Raw genomic sequence first — 18,833 nt, 5'->3', positions numbered from 1 at the left:
CGTTAAATAAATGGAACCAGTTTGATCAACACAGGACAAAAGTAACACTCTGCTGGCAGATGGAAATTTCTGCACCACACACAGTAAATTACAGCAGTTCATTTGCTGCTAGCACTATAAATAATGGGTAACTGACTGTCTCTTTAGAGGTATAAATGAAGTGAAAAAGCAACTGTGTACATATTAATGTACATTCATTTATTCTATGCCTTAAGCTGCAGTACACACACAAAGAAAAAAAAGAAAAGAAAAAAACACTAATCTGCAACCCCATGTACAGTAACATCAAACACAGACAGCATTCAAGTATATAAAAGTATAAATAAAAAAGCAATACTTCATATAAATGTATAAAATACATCAATATATACATTTATCAATTTTTTTTAAATAAAGAATACATTAGTATAAACAGTAGCTTATTTATTTATTATTTATTTAGTATATATATCGCCTAAATAACCATTAGGTTTTATATAATTTAAATAATAAATGTACATAATAAAATTATATGTAAATATATAATACAATCACTTGATTTATTTTTAGATACATTAGATACAAAAAAAAAACATTACATTTTTGGTTACACTTTAATGTATCATTGGTCCTATTTTAACCTGGTCACTTCATGCGTTTTTACTGACTGATAGCTAGTGGTCGACCGATATATCGCCAAGGCCGATATATCGGCCGATATTTGGCATTTTTTAAATATCGGCATCGGCCGATAAGTTTTTCTGATTGGCCGATGTGTTGGAAGCGGGACTTTTATTTTGACGGGCGGCGCTGAGAACACCAGCGCCAGAAGAGAACGGCAACGGCAGCTCCTCAGAATCAGATCACACAGCGCTCACTCACATTCTCCGTCTTCATTAATTTACGATCTCTGTCAGTCATATCTAATACTTTGTTAGACAGAACTGGTAAACAAAGAAAGTAAATGGTATACGAAGTAAGTAAAGTAAAGCGTTTGCTTTTATATTATTTGTAACAGAAAAGGCAAACAATCAGGCTAAAATACTTTCTCATTTGCCGTCAACATTCAGCAAATGCGCATCTACGTCATTTAAACAAATCTCTGAATATCTAATAAACATTTAATTTCACAAACCTTGCAGATTTAATCGAATCCAGCTGTGATATCTTGTGAAGTGTGCATTACTGTCTGCAAGTGACGGTCGGTCCGTGTGAAGTGAGTGAATGCAAACAGAAGATCAGCTTCACAGGAAACGCGATCGAAAAACTTTAAATCCTTCATTTTAAAATATGCTGATATATAACCAGTTGCCAACTGTGTCATATTCATATCGTTTTCACTGTGCTGTATGTAAAATTAGCGTTACCTTGTCTTTATTTGAAAAAATATGATTACCAGCACGAAATTACCAGATTACTGAGTGCCCTGTTACAGTGTTTACCTTCTTTTTATTCACATATTCATATATTTCTAAACAATTACTTTGTGAAAAATACTGTAATAGGATTGCAGATTCAAGAAGTTGCCATCTAAAGTATAAAAGCATGTTTACTTTAAAGATTTGTTTTCTAATTTATTTCTAATTTATTAAATATTGATTAAAATAAATATATATAAAAATATCGGCTTTATATCGGCCATCGGCCACCCTGCTCTCTAAGATATCGGCATCGGCCATCAAAAAACCAATATCGGTCGACCACTACTGATAGCTACATAAATGTGTTTCCGCAAAACAAATATTAATCCGAACTTTAATTCCCAAGCTATATGCAAAAATGAATTTTATGAATTTATTTTGAGTTCACGTCAATGAAAGCAACAGTTATGAGCTGTATTTCATTGATCATCAGCTAATTTCAAGATCAAAGACTGCAATAGGAGGGAGAGCAGCATCAGCACTGGTAAGATCATTTAGTCGGTTTCCTTTAATTATGATGAATTTCAGTTTCATTTGCCTCAGTTTGCTGAAGAGATACTCAGCAAGTCATATGCGGGGGGCCATATCTGTGGCGAATGGCGAATTCCTTCTCGACTGCCTTTTATGTAATAAACTGATGTTCACTTGTTTCTTATGCCATTTGCTGAGGCTATGATGAGAATCTCACTGGTAGCTGAACACCCTGTGAAGTCCACTTCGGACACTGGGCATCAGTCAAAGGTAGACTGAAGATGCTCTGTGTTTGATAGGGATGAAGCAACGAGCATGAAGAGGATTGGGAAAAAGCTGGATATTTTATGACAGCGACTCTCTGGCTTTGAGCTGAAAGACGACATTAAAGTCCAAAAGACTCCAGAGAGACAAGAGAGCTACTGTCCTACCGGGAGAATACGGTTTCTCTGTAGCTTTGGTGGCTGATTGATAGCCAGAGGCAGCAGCTCAATGAAAATATTCTCTTTTGAGTTGTCTTACCTCCAGAAGGGATCAATAACGGTGCCATCGTCTTTTCCTTTACCGTAACTAATAAGCTCAAATTCAAAATGTCAGTTGCATAGGCTACAAAGATTTAGTCGTCCTGACAGTCTACAAATTGACTGCAGGATCAGGGGTTTAATAATAAAAAAAAAAGCAGAAAGGGAAGAAATGGAGATGCCATATTCATTTTTAATATACTGTGAATATCCGATATGCATCACCCATTCCTACTATACAGAAATACCCTCATATACTATATATAGACAGTTTGTGTATTACGAAGTAATCCTAACTGTCCTTTGAGACAAATACATTTTAAATCTCAGTGTAACATCTATTACATCAAATTTCTTCATTGATGCACTGCACCAACAAAGCTACAAAACGTTTTCTTCGACTCATTGTTTCCTGCCAATTTCAAATTATTATTATTTTTTTTTTTTTAAAGACTCATTAAGGTTTAGGAAGGATCATAACAATGTAATTTGAATATTATCTCTGATATACCAACTCCCACAGATGCATTAAGAGATGAAGGCACCATATGGGCTTCCTGCAGAGGCTAACTGCATTTCAGCATGTGCTTTGTGCCAGAGAATTCTCCTCGTATCCAGATTACATCGAGACGAAACTCTCATTTAACACATTTAAATACAACAAAGTGAACAAATAAATCACTAGTATTTCTTACGTGTCAAAGCAAGGCAGAAAATGTTGTGTTTAAAGGAGGGATTTTATGCACAACTACCTCAGGATATATGTAATGTATTAAATATTCACACTGACCTTTTTTTCCTCAACCCCTAACTTCCACTTGAGAATAAGCATCTCATTTATGAGCAATGATTTATTTTTAATGTCAGAACACCAACATCATAACATCATAACCCTCAGGTTGATTTTACCTGCAAACAAATACTGTTTCCACAATACTGAAATGCAGAGTGTGGCATTCTGTATGTCTTTGCTATTATATGGGCCATTCTACAGAATTGGTTCAAAGTCAGAGTTGCAAACATCTTTAAAAAAATTTTTATAATATGGTACACATTTCTAGTAATTGTGCAGTTAATTCTCATATTGTATTTTCAGAAAGTTTTGGAATATTTGTCCTCTCCTCAAATTTGTCACTACCGAAACACAATAATATATAATGTAATAAGGAGGATTATATTGGCCTATTAAGATTTTGTTTAAATCTACCTTGTAAATATATTTTTAAATGTTATAAAAATGTATTAATAAAATTTCACAGGTGAATCAATAACAATTAAAAATTTTAAAAAATTTCAATTGTAATTTATGAGGTTTGTTGTATTTTGAATCCATTCTTTTTGTAAAAGGCATAAAGTCAGTCATACTAATTTTAAAGTTAAGGATTTATTTGTTTGAATATATATTGAACTATCATAACATCTTAGCTGATAATTCAATTTACTTTATTTTTGACAAAACAGTAACGTTTTGGTAACAACCACATCACATTACAGAATTTTAACTCACATACTAAAACACTACTAAAACATACTAAAATACTAGTGATTTGCATAACTGTCCTTAAATTTTGTTTATTTCACCCAAATAAAGGATTATGTGTTCCTATTTGTCACTACCAAAACAATGACGTCACAACCGAAACTTTACCACGTTTCGGTAGTGACAATTCTAGATACTTTTTTGCCTAGCTCAAAGATGCTAATCAGCACATGGTTAGCAATCACAGTTCTGAACAGTTATACAAACAAAAACTACATTTTATGGAAAAACACCCAAAAAACTGTCACAACCCGAAACTTTACCACGTGTTTCGGTCGTGACAATTTTAGATGCTTTTTAGCTCAAAGATGCTAATCAGCACATGGTTACCTAGCCCAGTTCTGAACAGTTGTACACACATAAAAACTAAATTTTTACACTTAAACCCTAAAAAAGATAATAAAAAAACAACAACAAAAAAACATTTAATATTGAATAAAATGCAAAAATGATTTCAATATCTTTTTCATAATTTGAAATTAAGGGTTCGGGACAGCCACCTCCCAATTGAAAGTACCCAATAACCAATGATTTTATATATATTAAGTTTACTGATACTTTAAATATTATTGTGGGTTTCGACAGATAACAGAAAGATCTTAGTAAACATCTAAGATTTGAATACTTAAATGTTTTTTTAAAAGTGTTTTTTGGTTGTGGGACAGCAGTTTGCACCAATTCTTTAGAATGGCCCATATATGAATTATGATACACCTTCATGTATTTTTTGTAATACTCAAGAGCTCACCATGATTTCGATGTTGTTATGTGGCTCAATGAATCCATGCACCGTAAGCTTCCGAAGAACTGCAAGAGGAACAAAACAATCCATACAAAACCATTAGATCTTAAAGATTTTATTTACCAATTAAATTACTAGTGCTGAGTAATATTACCATGTACGCTGAATGAGGCAGAAGAAAAAGCCTTAATTTAATATAACCATAGATGCTTAGTCTACTGCTCAATAAATAAAGTTAATAGCTCTCAGTTAATAGCCATAAAAGCTATTCTTATAATGATACAAGTAAAAATACAAATAAAGTAATCAAGTCAAGTAATAAAAAGTAATTAAAAAAAGATTTCTTGGCATTATTATTAATTAAATTTATAGCCATGTTTATTATAAAATTGAAAAATGTTACATTTATAAAATGAATGGTAGTGGATTGATTCGTTAAACATGTTTAGAGGCATTCACCTACGTTTGGGTGCAACATACTGCTTCTATTTTCTCACAAAAAGTATTTTTTATTATACATTAAACGGATGGTGAAAAAATTCTAATTCTGTCATTATTTACTAACCCTCATGTTGTACCAACCCCGTAAGACTTTAATTAATCTTCGAAGCACAAATGAAGATCTTTTTGATAAAATCGGAGAGCTTTTCTGTCCCTCCATTGACAGCTATGCAACTACCACTTTGACGCTTCAAAAAGTTAATAAAGAGATCGTAAAACTAGTATGAATTTATATGAATAATCCATATGAATTGAGCGGTTTAGTCCAAATTTTCTGAAGAGACTCGATCGCTTTATATGTTGAACAGATTTAATTTAGGCTTTTATTCACATATAAACATTCATCAACTCAAGCATGTTCACTTGACATGCGAGAACCAATGAGGTTCATTCTCCTGTCACACAACAAGTTTGAGCTTCCGCAAGAACCAATGAGTTCATTCTCATGTGTTACGCAGTACGTTTGAGCTACAGCAAGAACCAATGAGGTTCACTCTCGTGTGTTACGCAACACGTTTGAGCTTCAGCAAGAACCAATGAGTTCATTCACATGTGTTACGCAGGACGTTTGAGCTTCAGCAAGAACCAATGAGGTTCATTCTCATGTTACGCAGCACGTTTGAGCTTCTGCAAGAACCAATGAGGTTCATTCTCGTGTTATGCAGCACGTTTGAGCTTCTGCAAGAACCAATGAGGTTCATTCTCGTGTTATGCAGCACGTTTGAGCTTCTGCAAGAACCAATGAGGTTTGTTCTCGTGTTATGCAGCACGTTTGAGCTTCTGCAAGAACCAATGAGGTTCATTCTCGTGTTATGCAGCACGTTTGAGCTTTTGCAAGAACCAATGAGGTTCATTCTCGTGTTATGCAGCACGTTTGAGCTTCCGCAATCTCCAATGAGGTTTGTTCTCGCGCGTCAAGCCAGTTCGGTTGAGCTTCTGTTTATGCTCGCTGATCAATGTTTATATGTGAATAAAAGCCAATCTAGATCTGTTCATCATATAAAGCAATCAAGTCTCTTCAGAAAATTTGGACTAAACCGCTCAATTCATATGGAATAGTTTTACGATCTCTTTACGAACTTTAAAACGTCAAAGAGGTAGTTGCGTAGCTGTCAATGGAGGGACAGAAAGCTCTCAGATTTCATCAAAAAGATCTTCATTTGTGTTCTGAAAACGAACGACATGAGGGTTAGTAATTAATGACATAATTGATAAACTATAATATAAACTACTAAACTAACAGCAATAAACTATTATAAACTAACCCTTTAATGCTGTTGAGTTTGCCTGACAAGCAGGCCAGAAGGCTAATTAAAATTACCAGTACCTTTTCAGATTTTAAGCCTAACTCCCTGTTCATGTTCGATTGCAGAGAGCTTAAAGCTACTAAAATTATCCAGCGAGAGCAGTAAGTGGTTTGCAACATCAACTCAACCAGTGTCTGTGCTTTCATGTATAGTCTGCTTAAGTCTGTAATCTGCAGTCGTAGGCTGGGAAATTTCCTAAGAAGTCATAAGTGTTTCAGCACTGGCCGTGCGTGTGTGTGTGTGTGTGTGTGTGTGTGTGTGTGTGTGTGTACCTTTCAGAGAGAGCAGAGTACGCTCCAGGGAGCTAAGAGCAGTTTGTTGGTCTCCAGCGTAGATCTGCTGTAGGAATGTGTCCGTGTGATGATTCCACAGAGAGCAGGCAAAGCTATAGATGCTTGATGCCAGCTAAAAAAAATAAAACAGAAGCACAACAACAGAGGGACTAAATTAGCATTTTATAACCATTTCTTAGGGGGCATTCGCATAGGACAGAGCTACGATTTGATGGAAATATTTGGCAGATATGCTAAAAGTCTTAGCCGCCTCAGTGAATCTTTGATTTGAAGCGCCCACTACACTAACTTTACTTTAATGCACTAAAGAGTAGGGATTATCGAAATTTCCGAAAATCATTTTCAGTTTTTTTTTTGGCCGAAAGAGAAAAACGCTACGCTCTGCTCACATACTCTGATAATAATAGCTTTGCAGGACTAGACATTATTTGGATAATTGGTCAATAAATAAATCTGTTAAACCTGATTCTGCTGCATTGAATTGAATAAAAAATAATATATTGATATTTAATATCAATTCTGTCAATTTTAGTGTGTTACTTTCAATAAACGTTTTTTATTGGCTTGTATTTTTCAATTCCAGTAAAAATTTAATTATTGAATTATTTAAGCTAAAACATTATTGAATTATTTAATGCCCGTGTAGCCTATTTATTCATTTGGTAAGCAGCTGTGTAATTAGCAGAATAACATCCAGTCAGCCGCACGTTAATTCAAAATAAATCCTGACAGGGTGAACGTCTACAAACCTGAAGGGATTTATTTTGCAATAATAAACGAATGAGATCAACATTCACTCAGCAGCACCCAAATATTTATTAAGGGCAGTTATTATTTTAAAGCCCAATTTATTTCAGGCATTACAGCATCAACATAAATCTCCATTATGGGGAAAACCAAAATAGAAACATCTCAGAATGACAAAAAAATGCATCTGTAACACAAAAAAACTGGCCAACCAAACAACCAACACACACTATGAAGAAAACTGTGATTCATACAGTTCACATTACAAAATCATCCAGCGCACTGAGAAAAAAAAAAATCTTCATAGCTTAAGGACAGTGAGACGTCAGCAGTTATATCTTCCACGGTTCATTCAAAGATATTCTCAAACCACCAGAGAGGACGTGAGCATGTCATCAAAGACTGTGGCACAGAACGGTTTTCTTGAAGAGCACTTCAGAGGAGCTGCCTGACATGAACAAAAACTCAATCTGTTTTCTGTTTTGCATAGCAGATGATGATTAGCATTAATTACATGTATGAGTTGCATAATAAATGACTTTGTGTATAATGATAAATGGCATTTTCAAGGGAGGAAACAACATAATGATGACTACCTGAAAGAAAGTACAATTAAATCACTAAGGCAGCTGTTATTGGAAAAAATGGAATTAGAATGCACTTCATGGAGAAAAGCATCATATTCTACTAACATATTATAGAAGGGGTGTGTCACAGTGTGGTTGTAAAGAAAGCAATTTGCGGTCTATACCTAGAACAGGCACACATCTACAATGACTGGGGCTTGGCCATCTTATCACTATGGCAACGTTCTTGGCTTAATCCCCATGAGAGACGTATAAAAAGTGAAAATGGATGACCCGTTTCAGTACATCTTACAAAAAGTCAGATGCACAAAAAAAGATGCATAGTGTTATAAGCATTAAAAGGTGTGACAAAAGGAAATGGCACTTTAAATGAACATGGTGAAAAAAAATGTGTGTGAAAATGTGTTTCTTTTTCAACAAATGGTCAGTGAAAAGAGGTGGGGGATGGGGGGGGGGGGGGGGATTAAGGTTGGCAACCCTCTTATACCAGGTATGAATACGCGTGAATGACATTTTCTATCTAGTTATTAATATATACAACCAATAATAAAAATTCTGTCATCATTTAGTAACCCTCATGTCATTCAAAACTAGGGATGTAACAGTGAGGAAATTTTCCCACCATCGACGTGTGACAACGCGTTTTTCCCTCTTTTCCACCTCGCTTTTAAATCGCTTATGAATGTCCGTGGGGCCGTGTGCATTTTACTTTCGCTTTCAAATTAGCGGCAATTCGGGTGCCGCAATTGCTTGAATGGTGCGTTCATTATTATTCTTAATGACAAACACAACAACAAAACAGTACAATGATAAACTCGCTTATATTAAACACAGAACTACTTCGCTTTGAAACTGAATCTTCTGCCATCGTCTTGTCAGTCACCCTGTCTCACTCTCGTCACGTAATAAATGAAATCTGACTCCTGCTGCGACTCTCGTTCGGCTCACGCTAACTTTTAATTGTAGTGTCTGTTCTCTAACTGAACTAAATTATTTTTATTACTATAAAAATCAAAACGACACTGGGGGCCGGTGCCGCGGAGGGCAAGTGATGTAACCGGTGTGCGGCTGAAATAGCAAGCCTATTACACACCCTAAGCCCTCACGATCTTCCACCAAGTCCACTTTCATGACATAATGCCGCTTTGACTGTCGGGTGGAATCTGCTGCAGATTCAGAGTTTTGAGGGAGCATATCGGCAACAAAGGGGGAGCACGCAAGTACCCTTCTGAAACCATAAATGACAAATGGGAAGGGGTGTCCAAACTTTGTCCTGGAAGGCCACTGTCCTGCAGAGTTTAGCTCCAACTTGCCTCAACACAACAGCCTGGAAGTTTCTAGTATGCCTAGAAAGTAGGGATGTAACAATTATGGAACGGTTATGGGCGGTGCGTGCACACTGGCGCGAAGCTCAACTTCCATAGGAATGAATTGAATTCTTTGCTCACTTCGTGCCAGTCGACACGGACTGCCAATCAGTAGCATGGCGACGGCAAGCGGAATGTTGATGTTGACTATTCAAATCGGAGGTGAAGCGGCATTTTGACTCCCCGAAGATAATAATCACCACAATGAGAAGCTCCAATCACCTCCGTCTGCATGTAAAAAGGCAAACCACAGTGACCGATGTGGACATGACAATTTACTGCATGAATGATACCCACAGCGCTCTGGAAAAAAGAAAACGTAGTCTCCACTTTGTATGAACAATCTGGAAGAATCAAAAAGTAGAGTGATTAATAAAAACTTTTAGGCTGCACGTGGAAAGTGCATTTCTACACATTACATCAGAACTCAAAGGTGTTGCATTAGTGTTTATACTGCTTGTTTTGTACGTTTCCAATAGTAAGATCACAAAGAGGCAGCAAAATCAATATTTATTTAGCTATACTTCATATAAAAACAACATCTATATTCTTATCACACACTTCCTTAGAAGCAATCAATGTCTTTCGATTAAGGTCACAGAACTGTTTCCTCTGTCAAATCCAATTCAACAGGATCATATTAATCTGCTGTCAGTGATCCTCTAACACATGAGCTTGTGAACACAGTATACTGTATTTCCCTGGACATACTTTGGTCTTGCACATGTGGCACATCATTTACACCACTGCAAAAGCCATAGTGTTACAAAAGACACAAACACACACTTGGCATGTCGCTACAGGCAGAACATCTTGTACACGGATAGGCTAGGCCTAGTTGGTGAACGCAGGTAACAGAAATGGTCTACAACGGACAGGAGAATAAAAAAGGATTTTTATTCATTGAAAAGTGACCTTGGGAACTGCATAAATAAATTCCCATCTGGTTTTGCACATTGCATTGGAGACAACTGCGTATATTGCAGGGGCACTGCTAAAGGATCTGGTGTCTCCTTCCAAAAAAAAAGGACTATCGAAATATGAGATCACCAGCAAATAAAGTTCAGGAGGTCTCTTTGCATTCATTAATCTTATTAATAAATGACAATAATCACTCATGTAAATATACAAAATTTTAAATAAATAATTTAATTATATCAACTTACATTACAATTAATAATCGTATTAAATAATATTTAATTATATTTAAATATTACATATTCAAGTATTTAAATATTTGACAAGTATAAACCTCACATAACTGGAACACTATAAAATAAATCTCCAGGAGAGGTGCCTTTGTCGCATTATTTTAGAAGTCATTTATTATCCATATTTTCAAATGCAACAGAAGCGCATAGCTCTTCTACCTCAATCAGTAGACTTCTATTTGATATTGCAAAATGCAAATGTTCTTGCTCTGAAAGACATCAACATCCTCATTTTAGAGATGAAAGACCATCTGTAGATTATGCCAAAGGTTTTCAATTTGTGCATCCAGAGACAACACTTTTTTCTGCACAATTAGTATTGAAATTTTGATCTGCACAGCAAATGCTGTTTACATTTGCCAAAAGGCTCAACATAGTTATTTGCCATTTGCAAATGTAGCAACTGCTGGAAAGACCAGGTGGCAAATGATAGTTATCATAAGAGCAAATGATGTGTAGACCGTGAAAAACATTATTTATTTATTTTAACTCTCCAATAGCATGAGGGTTTTTTTTTTTTGTTATTTGTGCATTTATATTGACAAGACAGCCTAGCAACAGGTGAAATAATCAGCAATTACCAGAAGCCAGAGTGAAGGTACAGCCGTAATAATCATCTGAGAGCGCATATATTCACATTAGGGATATTATGAGAAGCATACCATGTGCTTAATACAGTAATTACCAAATTACCATGGAAACATTTTATTCTAATGTTTTAATATATAACATAACATGTCTTGTTTTTAGAAGAGCTCTGCAAAATCAAATCATTACAGAGCACATTGAGAACACTGAACAAAACATGAAATGACCATTAACAGAAACAGTAGTTCATGTCATGCTACAGGTCAGATGGACGGATCAGCACAAACTAATTATTTCCTGCCTCTGCAAACTAATTTAGCACAGTATAATAAGTAAACTTTAAAACTAAGTGTAGCCTCTTAATGGAAACTTGAACATTTCACCTACACGGTGGATTTACAGTCAAGAGTTTTCCCAACAAATGTGTGTGGCAGGCAGCAACTTCTGAAACTGACAGAGAAAATAATCACAATTGAAGACTAGCAGTGAGGATGAGGAGCTGTTCGGTGCCAGTTGCCCTCGCCCAAAATTGAGGTCAGGGAAAGTTATTTCAAATTGTTGGTCTGACTTGAATGGATATACTCCATGGTAAATGTTAAGTTCAACAGGGGCCTGCTTCTGGTGCCATTAGATGATTAGAACTAGGGCTGTAACTACAGATAATTTTGATGATCGATTAATCTATCGATTATTTTTAAGACTAGTCGATTAATCTATCGATTATTTCTAAGATTAATCTAATTATTTTCTGCCCATTGATTAAGCCTTTAGTTAGCCTCCCGTAACTTCTGCCATTAATCTTTCAACGTTTTATTCAAACATTTCCTCATTTGCCAAGAATTAAAATAAGCAATACGAATGTCCATGATGGCTGCATACATAGTCACAGTTTGGGATTGACAACAAGGTGTGAGTCTTGAAATGTTTTAATCATTCAGCAGATTAAAGGCAGGGTAGGCAACTTCAAAGAGGCTAGCAATAGCGAGCTAGCTTAAGGTCCCATCCAGTTTCATTAAATGGCACAAACTGGTATAAATTGAGCACAAATGAATGACACCAGTTTGGAAAGATTTAAAATACATGGGATGGAAAGTGATGTCACAGCTCCCAAATTTTGGAAGCTCCCTAATTGTTATATCTGCTCAAAGAAAATAGTTACAGTGTTTGTTTTAATGGCACAAAAGCAGCATAATATCACTAATATGACCAAATATAGGAGAAGTGTTTCCAATAAGATAAATACTTTTCCGTACTAAGCGTCCATATCAGTTAAGGTGATTGCCGTTTACTCTTGCTAAACTGCAAGATGTGCTTGATATTAAAAAGAGTTATTAAAAGCACATAATAAAGCCATAAAAGAGTACTCTCAACTCACCCTGTTCCCATTACAACTTCCCATTACAAATGTCAAAATGCCAGTCTTGGCAAATATTCATATAAACACAGTTGGTTATGTCTTAAGTGAACATAAACAATTGGGAGAAAATCAGATGTGTATCAGTATATATTGGATCCATCTGTTAGGTCTTAAAGTGACAGCAGCCTAATATACCTGCTGCCATTAATATTAATCAAACAATCTCTCAGTACTCATGCAGACTGTTGTTTTATTTGATTATTCAATTTCTGTTGTAGGATATTATTTACCCGAATACTACGGTGAATAATGCCTGAAAAAAACGAACACCACTTTTGGCCTCTGCACATCAAGAATTTCTTTGACATAAAATACTGGAAGCGTACCTGATAGTTTCAACGGTGCTCAAGGTTGGTATGATTTCTCCCATTGATGACGATTTATTTTATCTCTCCTATTCCTCACCTAGGTTGTGAATTCACTCTAGCACTCAAACGCAATTTACAACATTAGACAAAAGACATGCCAGAAAAATGGCTCAAAGTCTTTAAGAGAGGTTGAAGGAAAAAAACACACGGCATTTTTCAAAAACAATTTCACGCTATGTGTAGCTTTACAGCAAAGAGGCAGATTTCACTTAAAGTTTATTAGCAAATAAATCCACAAAGTGACTCAAAACTACCTGAAACAAACTGCTGACGCCGGTGTGGTGAGCAAAGCCAATCCATCATCTTTATATCCAAGCAGACTTTCGCAAAATCCTTAATTTTGTTGGACCACAGTCAATTTGAAGAAACTTTTCAACGAAGACAGGTGGGATTATTTGTGCTAATTCCTGACAATACACAGAGGCTCGCCGCAAACTTTTCAGCGTTTAACAGAAGACGCTTGTTCTGTGCAGTTTCATTAGCTAGAAGAAAGATTACAAGCAACTTTGCTCCCAAGTTGCCAAATATATACAGCATGCAGCTGCAGTTTACATACAGTCTCCACCTCCAGATGAATATTGTCACATGCGCACACAATTTAATTAAACATGCATATGACAGGTGTTCAGTGCCTAGCCTAAATATGAAATATCAGTTCTGGAGCTTTGAGGTATATTGGGCCTCCAAACTTGGGAATTATCAACAGCAAAGCACCTGGCATGTCTCATTACAATACAACCACTGGAGAATTATACTGAGCTCCAGGAGCCTCTAAAAGCAAGTGAACACTTGTTGAATATTAAACGATGCTGTGGGGATCAGGAGCCACAACGTCTACGGATAAGCGCTCTGGGATTTACTATGGCATATCTCTTACCAGATGGGAAGCATTATGAAAATATGTCACATGATATCATTGTATCTGTAAACTACTTTAAAACACTAACTCCATTTTAAGGCTTGTTCACATCAAGTGCAAAAGTGCAAGAAGTTTTTGCTTGATTTAATTCAAAACACAAGCCATTTGATAATATAGATTTAATTTGCTTTGTTACACAGATAAATATAGAAATATATATTGCGGATTAATGAAAAATATAGTGTAACTTACAGTCACAGCCTGATCCACGTCTATGCCCTGTTTGTTTTGCGTCAATGGCTAAAAAGCAAAGAAAAACAAACAAAAAAAGCAACAAAAAACAAACAAATCACTATGAACTATGAAAATGTATTGTTTTTCATTTCAGTACTTTTTGCTCTGCTTTGCCACTGTTGTGCTTTTATATCATCCTTGCACTCAGAGACCAATTATATAAACCGCTGTCAGCTCCACACTGTACAACTTTAGACATGTTTTCTTTCTGTAAATGCCCATTCAAAACATTTTTAAAAACAGAGTTTGCACACTTGTTGTGTGGCCTTGACATCTAAACAGCAACTGTATATACACAAAATACTCTTTTTATCCAAACAATGTCATGATATTGAGAGAAAATATTTCTCCTAACAACTTGTATTGTTAACAAGCAATATAACTTATAATTAAAGTAAACTCTGAAATCCATTTTTAAAGGGGTCATGAATTGAGAAATCAAATTTTCCTTGATCTTTTGACATATGAGCAGTCATTAAAATATCTTGCAAGTTTCAGAACTCAAAACTTCTTTGTAAGTCCAAAAACAGCTTTCATTGAAACCAAGCTACCAAAGCGATTTTCTCTCAGTATGACGTCAGTGCGAACGAAAAGATCAACAGAAGGATCAACGCTGCCTTCTACATCATTGCCTCTTTAGCCCCACCAGCCTAGTCGCACACATGTAATAGGAGGTAAGTGAATACGAGAGATACACAAACACAGGATTACTCCAGCAACAAAACGATAGAACGTTCCATTCCGTGCCGATCTGGCCCAGGCGGTACACATATGGTTTTGTTTTCCACTGTGGGGCTGATAACAACCAATCCTGAGTGGCAACGTCACTTCACGCATTCTACCAGCACAGTTCAGCGCGGTTAGCATGACCATGCTGAGAATTCCGGGCCGGGAACGTACCAGGCTCAAGTGGAAATATAACTGGAACCGTTCCTTACCGTTCTTAGAACCGTTCAGCCCGACGAAGGAAAAGCGGCTTATGTTTCACAGTTGCCAAACGTTTCGATGAAATAAACACGTCTTTGTTTTAAACACTAATATAATGCAATAACTACCTCACAAATCCATAAGGAGGATAAGGAATACATATAAATAAGATGATTAATTACCACGCTGTCGCAGACTGGAGTGTCCTTGAGAGTCCTTGAGATTTGAGGTGTAGGTTCGTTGTCTTCTAAATCGGGATCAGATTCTGGCACAAATGCTTATGGCTGAATTTCACCGGTTGCCATTTTTTTCAACATTCCACACGAGTAATGACGGGGATATTGAAAATGATTTTATGCAAAACTGTCACCCAATCACAGCAGTGGGCATTTACTTCCAAGTCTTGAATGCGGCATGCCTTTCAAAACTGAGTGTTACAAAGAGAGGACCAAAAGCAGGATAGAAAATTTTGATGGAAAAAACTTGATGACATTATAAAGTGGACATCAAAGAACATTATAATTTAAAAAATACAGTTCATGACCCCTTTAAATTATTCGAGACCATGTTATAACTGTGCATGTAACCTACTTGCTGATCATCAACAATTACAGAAGATCCCATGTGACAAACACACAAGCTCCTCTCATCCAAGTGCTTATCATATCAGTCACACATTTAGATTCATCATGTCATGAAAACTCGTGGCGCATTCATATATGCCACATAATGTGTTGCTCCACTGATGTGCTGAAGCACATTTTGAATTAGTGAGTCATGGATTTCCTCTCTAAAAACTTCAAGGCTAATATAACACTGGCGGTGAGCCTTATGCCTACACAATAAAATCAGATCTGTTTACGACTATGGCTGATGACTATAGTTCCCATATGGACACTCAATTCTGTCTTGTTAGCCTGCTCACACCCACTAGTCATTAATCTTCCTTTATTACAGTGAGCCATGGACAGTGCTTTATGAGTCTATATGAAAAGTAACCTGTCCTCTAAAGTCCAAACAGAATCTCAAACAGCAGCCTTAAAGTGACATTCAAGTAAAAAATAATAATATAAAATAATGTCCTTCCAAACCTGTATGGCTTTGCAGTTTTTGCAGGGATAGTTCACCAAAAAATTAAAATTAAAGAATATCCAAAACTGTTTGGATGCCAACATTTTTCAAAATATGTTTTTCCATTTATATGGTGACATTTCTCAAAATATAGCCATTTTTGGGTGAACTATATCTTTAAATAATTATGTTTAATGAAATTTTGCAGCAGGAAAAAATCATTTTTGTATTCATTTTGTTCTACATAAAATGAGAAATAGGACAAAAAAAAAAAAAACTCCTTATTAGCCATTTAGATTTTGAAGCTATTGTTTCCGAACTGTTCTGTCTTGTACCCAGACAGCCACATTCATTTAGTATATTATTCAGCATTGTTATTCATTATAATAAAGTAGCAAATATTATAATAGCCTAATTCACTTAAAATTACAGATACTGTAGAAGAAAGACTTTCCAATTAGTTTCTTTCTTTAATGAAGTGCATGAGCTTTTAGGGCTTCAGGGGGGAAGTCATGCAGAAATGTGCTAGAGAAAGAATTAATAGTGAAATTATTTATAAACAAGATCTAATTAAGTCGTGATTTCTGCTTTACAGGTTGAAAAAAGCAAAAGCAGAATAATGTCCTGGTTGGGAATCACTGTTCTGAGGAAGCTCTTCACTGTCGACTGGTTGTGACGTTAAGAAAAGTGTTTGCAGGGGTCAAATGAAAAGTATTTCTTGGTGGAGAAAAAAGGACCTGCATTAACATGAACAAATGCCAGTGATAAATCACTTGTCAAAATTACGAGTCTCCCTGCTGCCTTGGTATGGTACAGGTGTCTTATCTCCGCAATTCTAGCGGCCAGTCAGAACATCAATAAAATGTAGAAGAGAGGGAAAAATGTGATGCAGCTTGAAGTCAAAACATCTGCTGATATTTCACACAGGAGTGCTCATACATCTCCTGTGAGGCTCACTGAACTGGGGCAGAGGGTGAGCATGTGCGCAGCTTAACAGTGGCTCCTAGAGGCAGAAGCTTGTAGAGCGGGTAAAATGACGAATGATAGTCCATGTCACTGAAAGTTGCTAAGGCGATCTCTAATAAAAGGTGGAAAATGGAGAGGAAAATAATAAGGGAGTAGAAAGCGTTTTGGAATAAAACCAGCATAACATCCGGATGTCATGCCCAACAAACACAGAATACTAAGTGCCACCTGTTTTCGTCTTTAATTGGCCATGTACACATAATGGTGTCAAAGTTTATCATCATTCTTTGTTTATTACCTGAATGCATGCATTAAAAGCGTACATTAAAACAATAGTATAGGGATGCACAACATATCGGTATCGGCCGATATATGTTCATTTTTAAATATATTGTTATCGGCCCGATTAGAAAATTTGGCTGATATATTAAAGCCGATAAATGATGGATTATCTCTTTCAGCTGAGACATTTCAGATGTGTACTTTTCACCATGATGGATTTGAATTGTTTGAAATATGACTGAAATCACTGATTGAAAATACAGTTAAGTACAACATGCAAGTCTGTCATATTGGCTACATAAAATTATAATGAGAACATTATAATTGTGTGCTTGGGACATGGCTTTTACTGAGGAGATTTTTGGTTTTGTAATCAGGCTCTTAAAAATTATCTACTACAATAGTAAAAAACTAATTATTACTGTTGTTGTTATTAATAATAATAATAACAATAAATATGAATAATGATAATAATAATGTTATTAATGTATTTTTCTTTAGTGTGTAACATTGTTGTTTGAGCATGACAAATATCTGCAAAGTTACAAAACAAAAAGTCCACTCCAAAGAGAGTTATTCTAGATCTCAGGTTTATGAACTCCCTGAAATGTCGTAGTCTTGAATTTTTTTTCCAAGAACATACACATCACAAAATTCCTTATTTATAATTACTCCCACCAAAGCCATGAGCAAAAAAAAGGCTGATGCCTGGTTGAGTTGCGTTCATAGTGTGTTGAAACTCACGGTTATGATAACGGGCATGACATTTCCAAAACACGTTCGAAGCAGTTGACCAATCACAACACACTGGTCCAGCCGACCAATCAGAGCACATTGCGCATTTCAGAAGGAGGGGCATCATAGAGACCGTAACTAAACAGAGCGTTATGGAAGAGAGGTGCTGCAATTATGCAATATATGTGAAAGATTATGTGATTTTTTAACATTTAACCATGAAAAGCTATTCTAGTAGACCCCAAAAACAAAATCAAGAATTTGAAAAAGGGCATAATAGGACCCTTTTTATAACAACATTATTTATGAACCATAAGAGTAACAGGCTTCCCAAACATTTTAACAAATTAATTTTCATTAATTTTTCCAGTTGTGATTAATGGACGAGAACTTAATTTCACTTAAAAGCACATTTTAGAGCTGGTTTTGGAGTCATATTTTAACTTCAGGGGAATTTCCATGATGCTTTAACATTAAATTAATTTCCTTTTTGGGTTACATTTTAAAATTTCTGCGGCGCTCTAAGAAATATTTTGTTTGGATTTGTCAATCGCATTTGACCATTGTCCAAAACAACCAATTACCTACATAATACTAGTTTCATTTCTCTTGCATCACTCTGTGGTCTCCTTCTTCTTA

At 35.8% G+C, this 18,833-nt stretch overlaps 1 protein-coding gene across 2 annotated transcripts in view; it reads right to left on the bottom strand.

Annotated features, from left to right (window-relative positions):
• The window catches only part of ipo11 (importin 11), a 172,323-nt gene that overhangs the window by 132,557 nt on the left and 20,933 nt on the right, over positions 1-18,833 (bottom strand). For both annotated transcript variants that reach the window (XM_084390373.1, XM_084390374.1), the window contains exons 6-7: positions 6,755-6,887; positions 4,681-4,739 (exon numbers count right to left, since the gene is read on the bottom strand). In XM_084390373.1, coding sequence (XP_084246499.1) covers positions 4,681-4,739; positions 6,755-6,887 — 192 coding nt within the window. The remainder of the gene's footprint in view (positions 1-4,680; positions 4,740-6,754; positions 6,888-18,833) is intronic.

The sequence above is a fragment of the Rutilus rutilus genome, assembly GCF_951802725.1.
Source record: "Rutilus rutilus genome assembly, chromosome: 19".
Lineage (NCBI taxonomy): Eukaryota > Metazoa > Chordata > Actinopteri > Cypriniformes > Leuciscidae > Rutilus > Rutilus rutilus.
The sequence above is the reverse complement of the archived record's forward strand: the minus strand, read 5'-3'. Positions and strand labels throughout refer to the sequence as shown.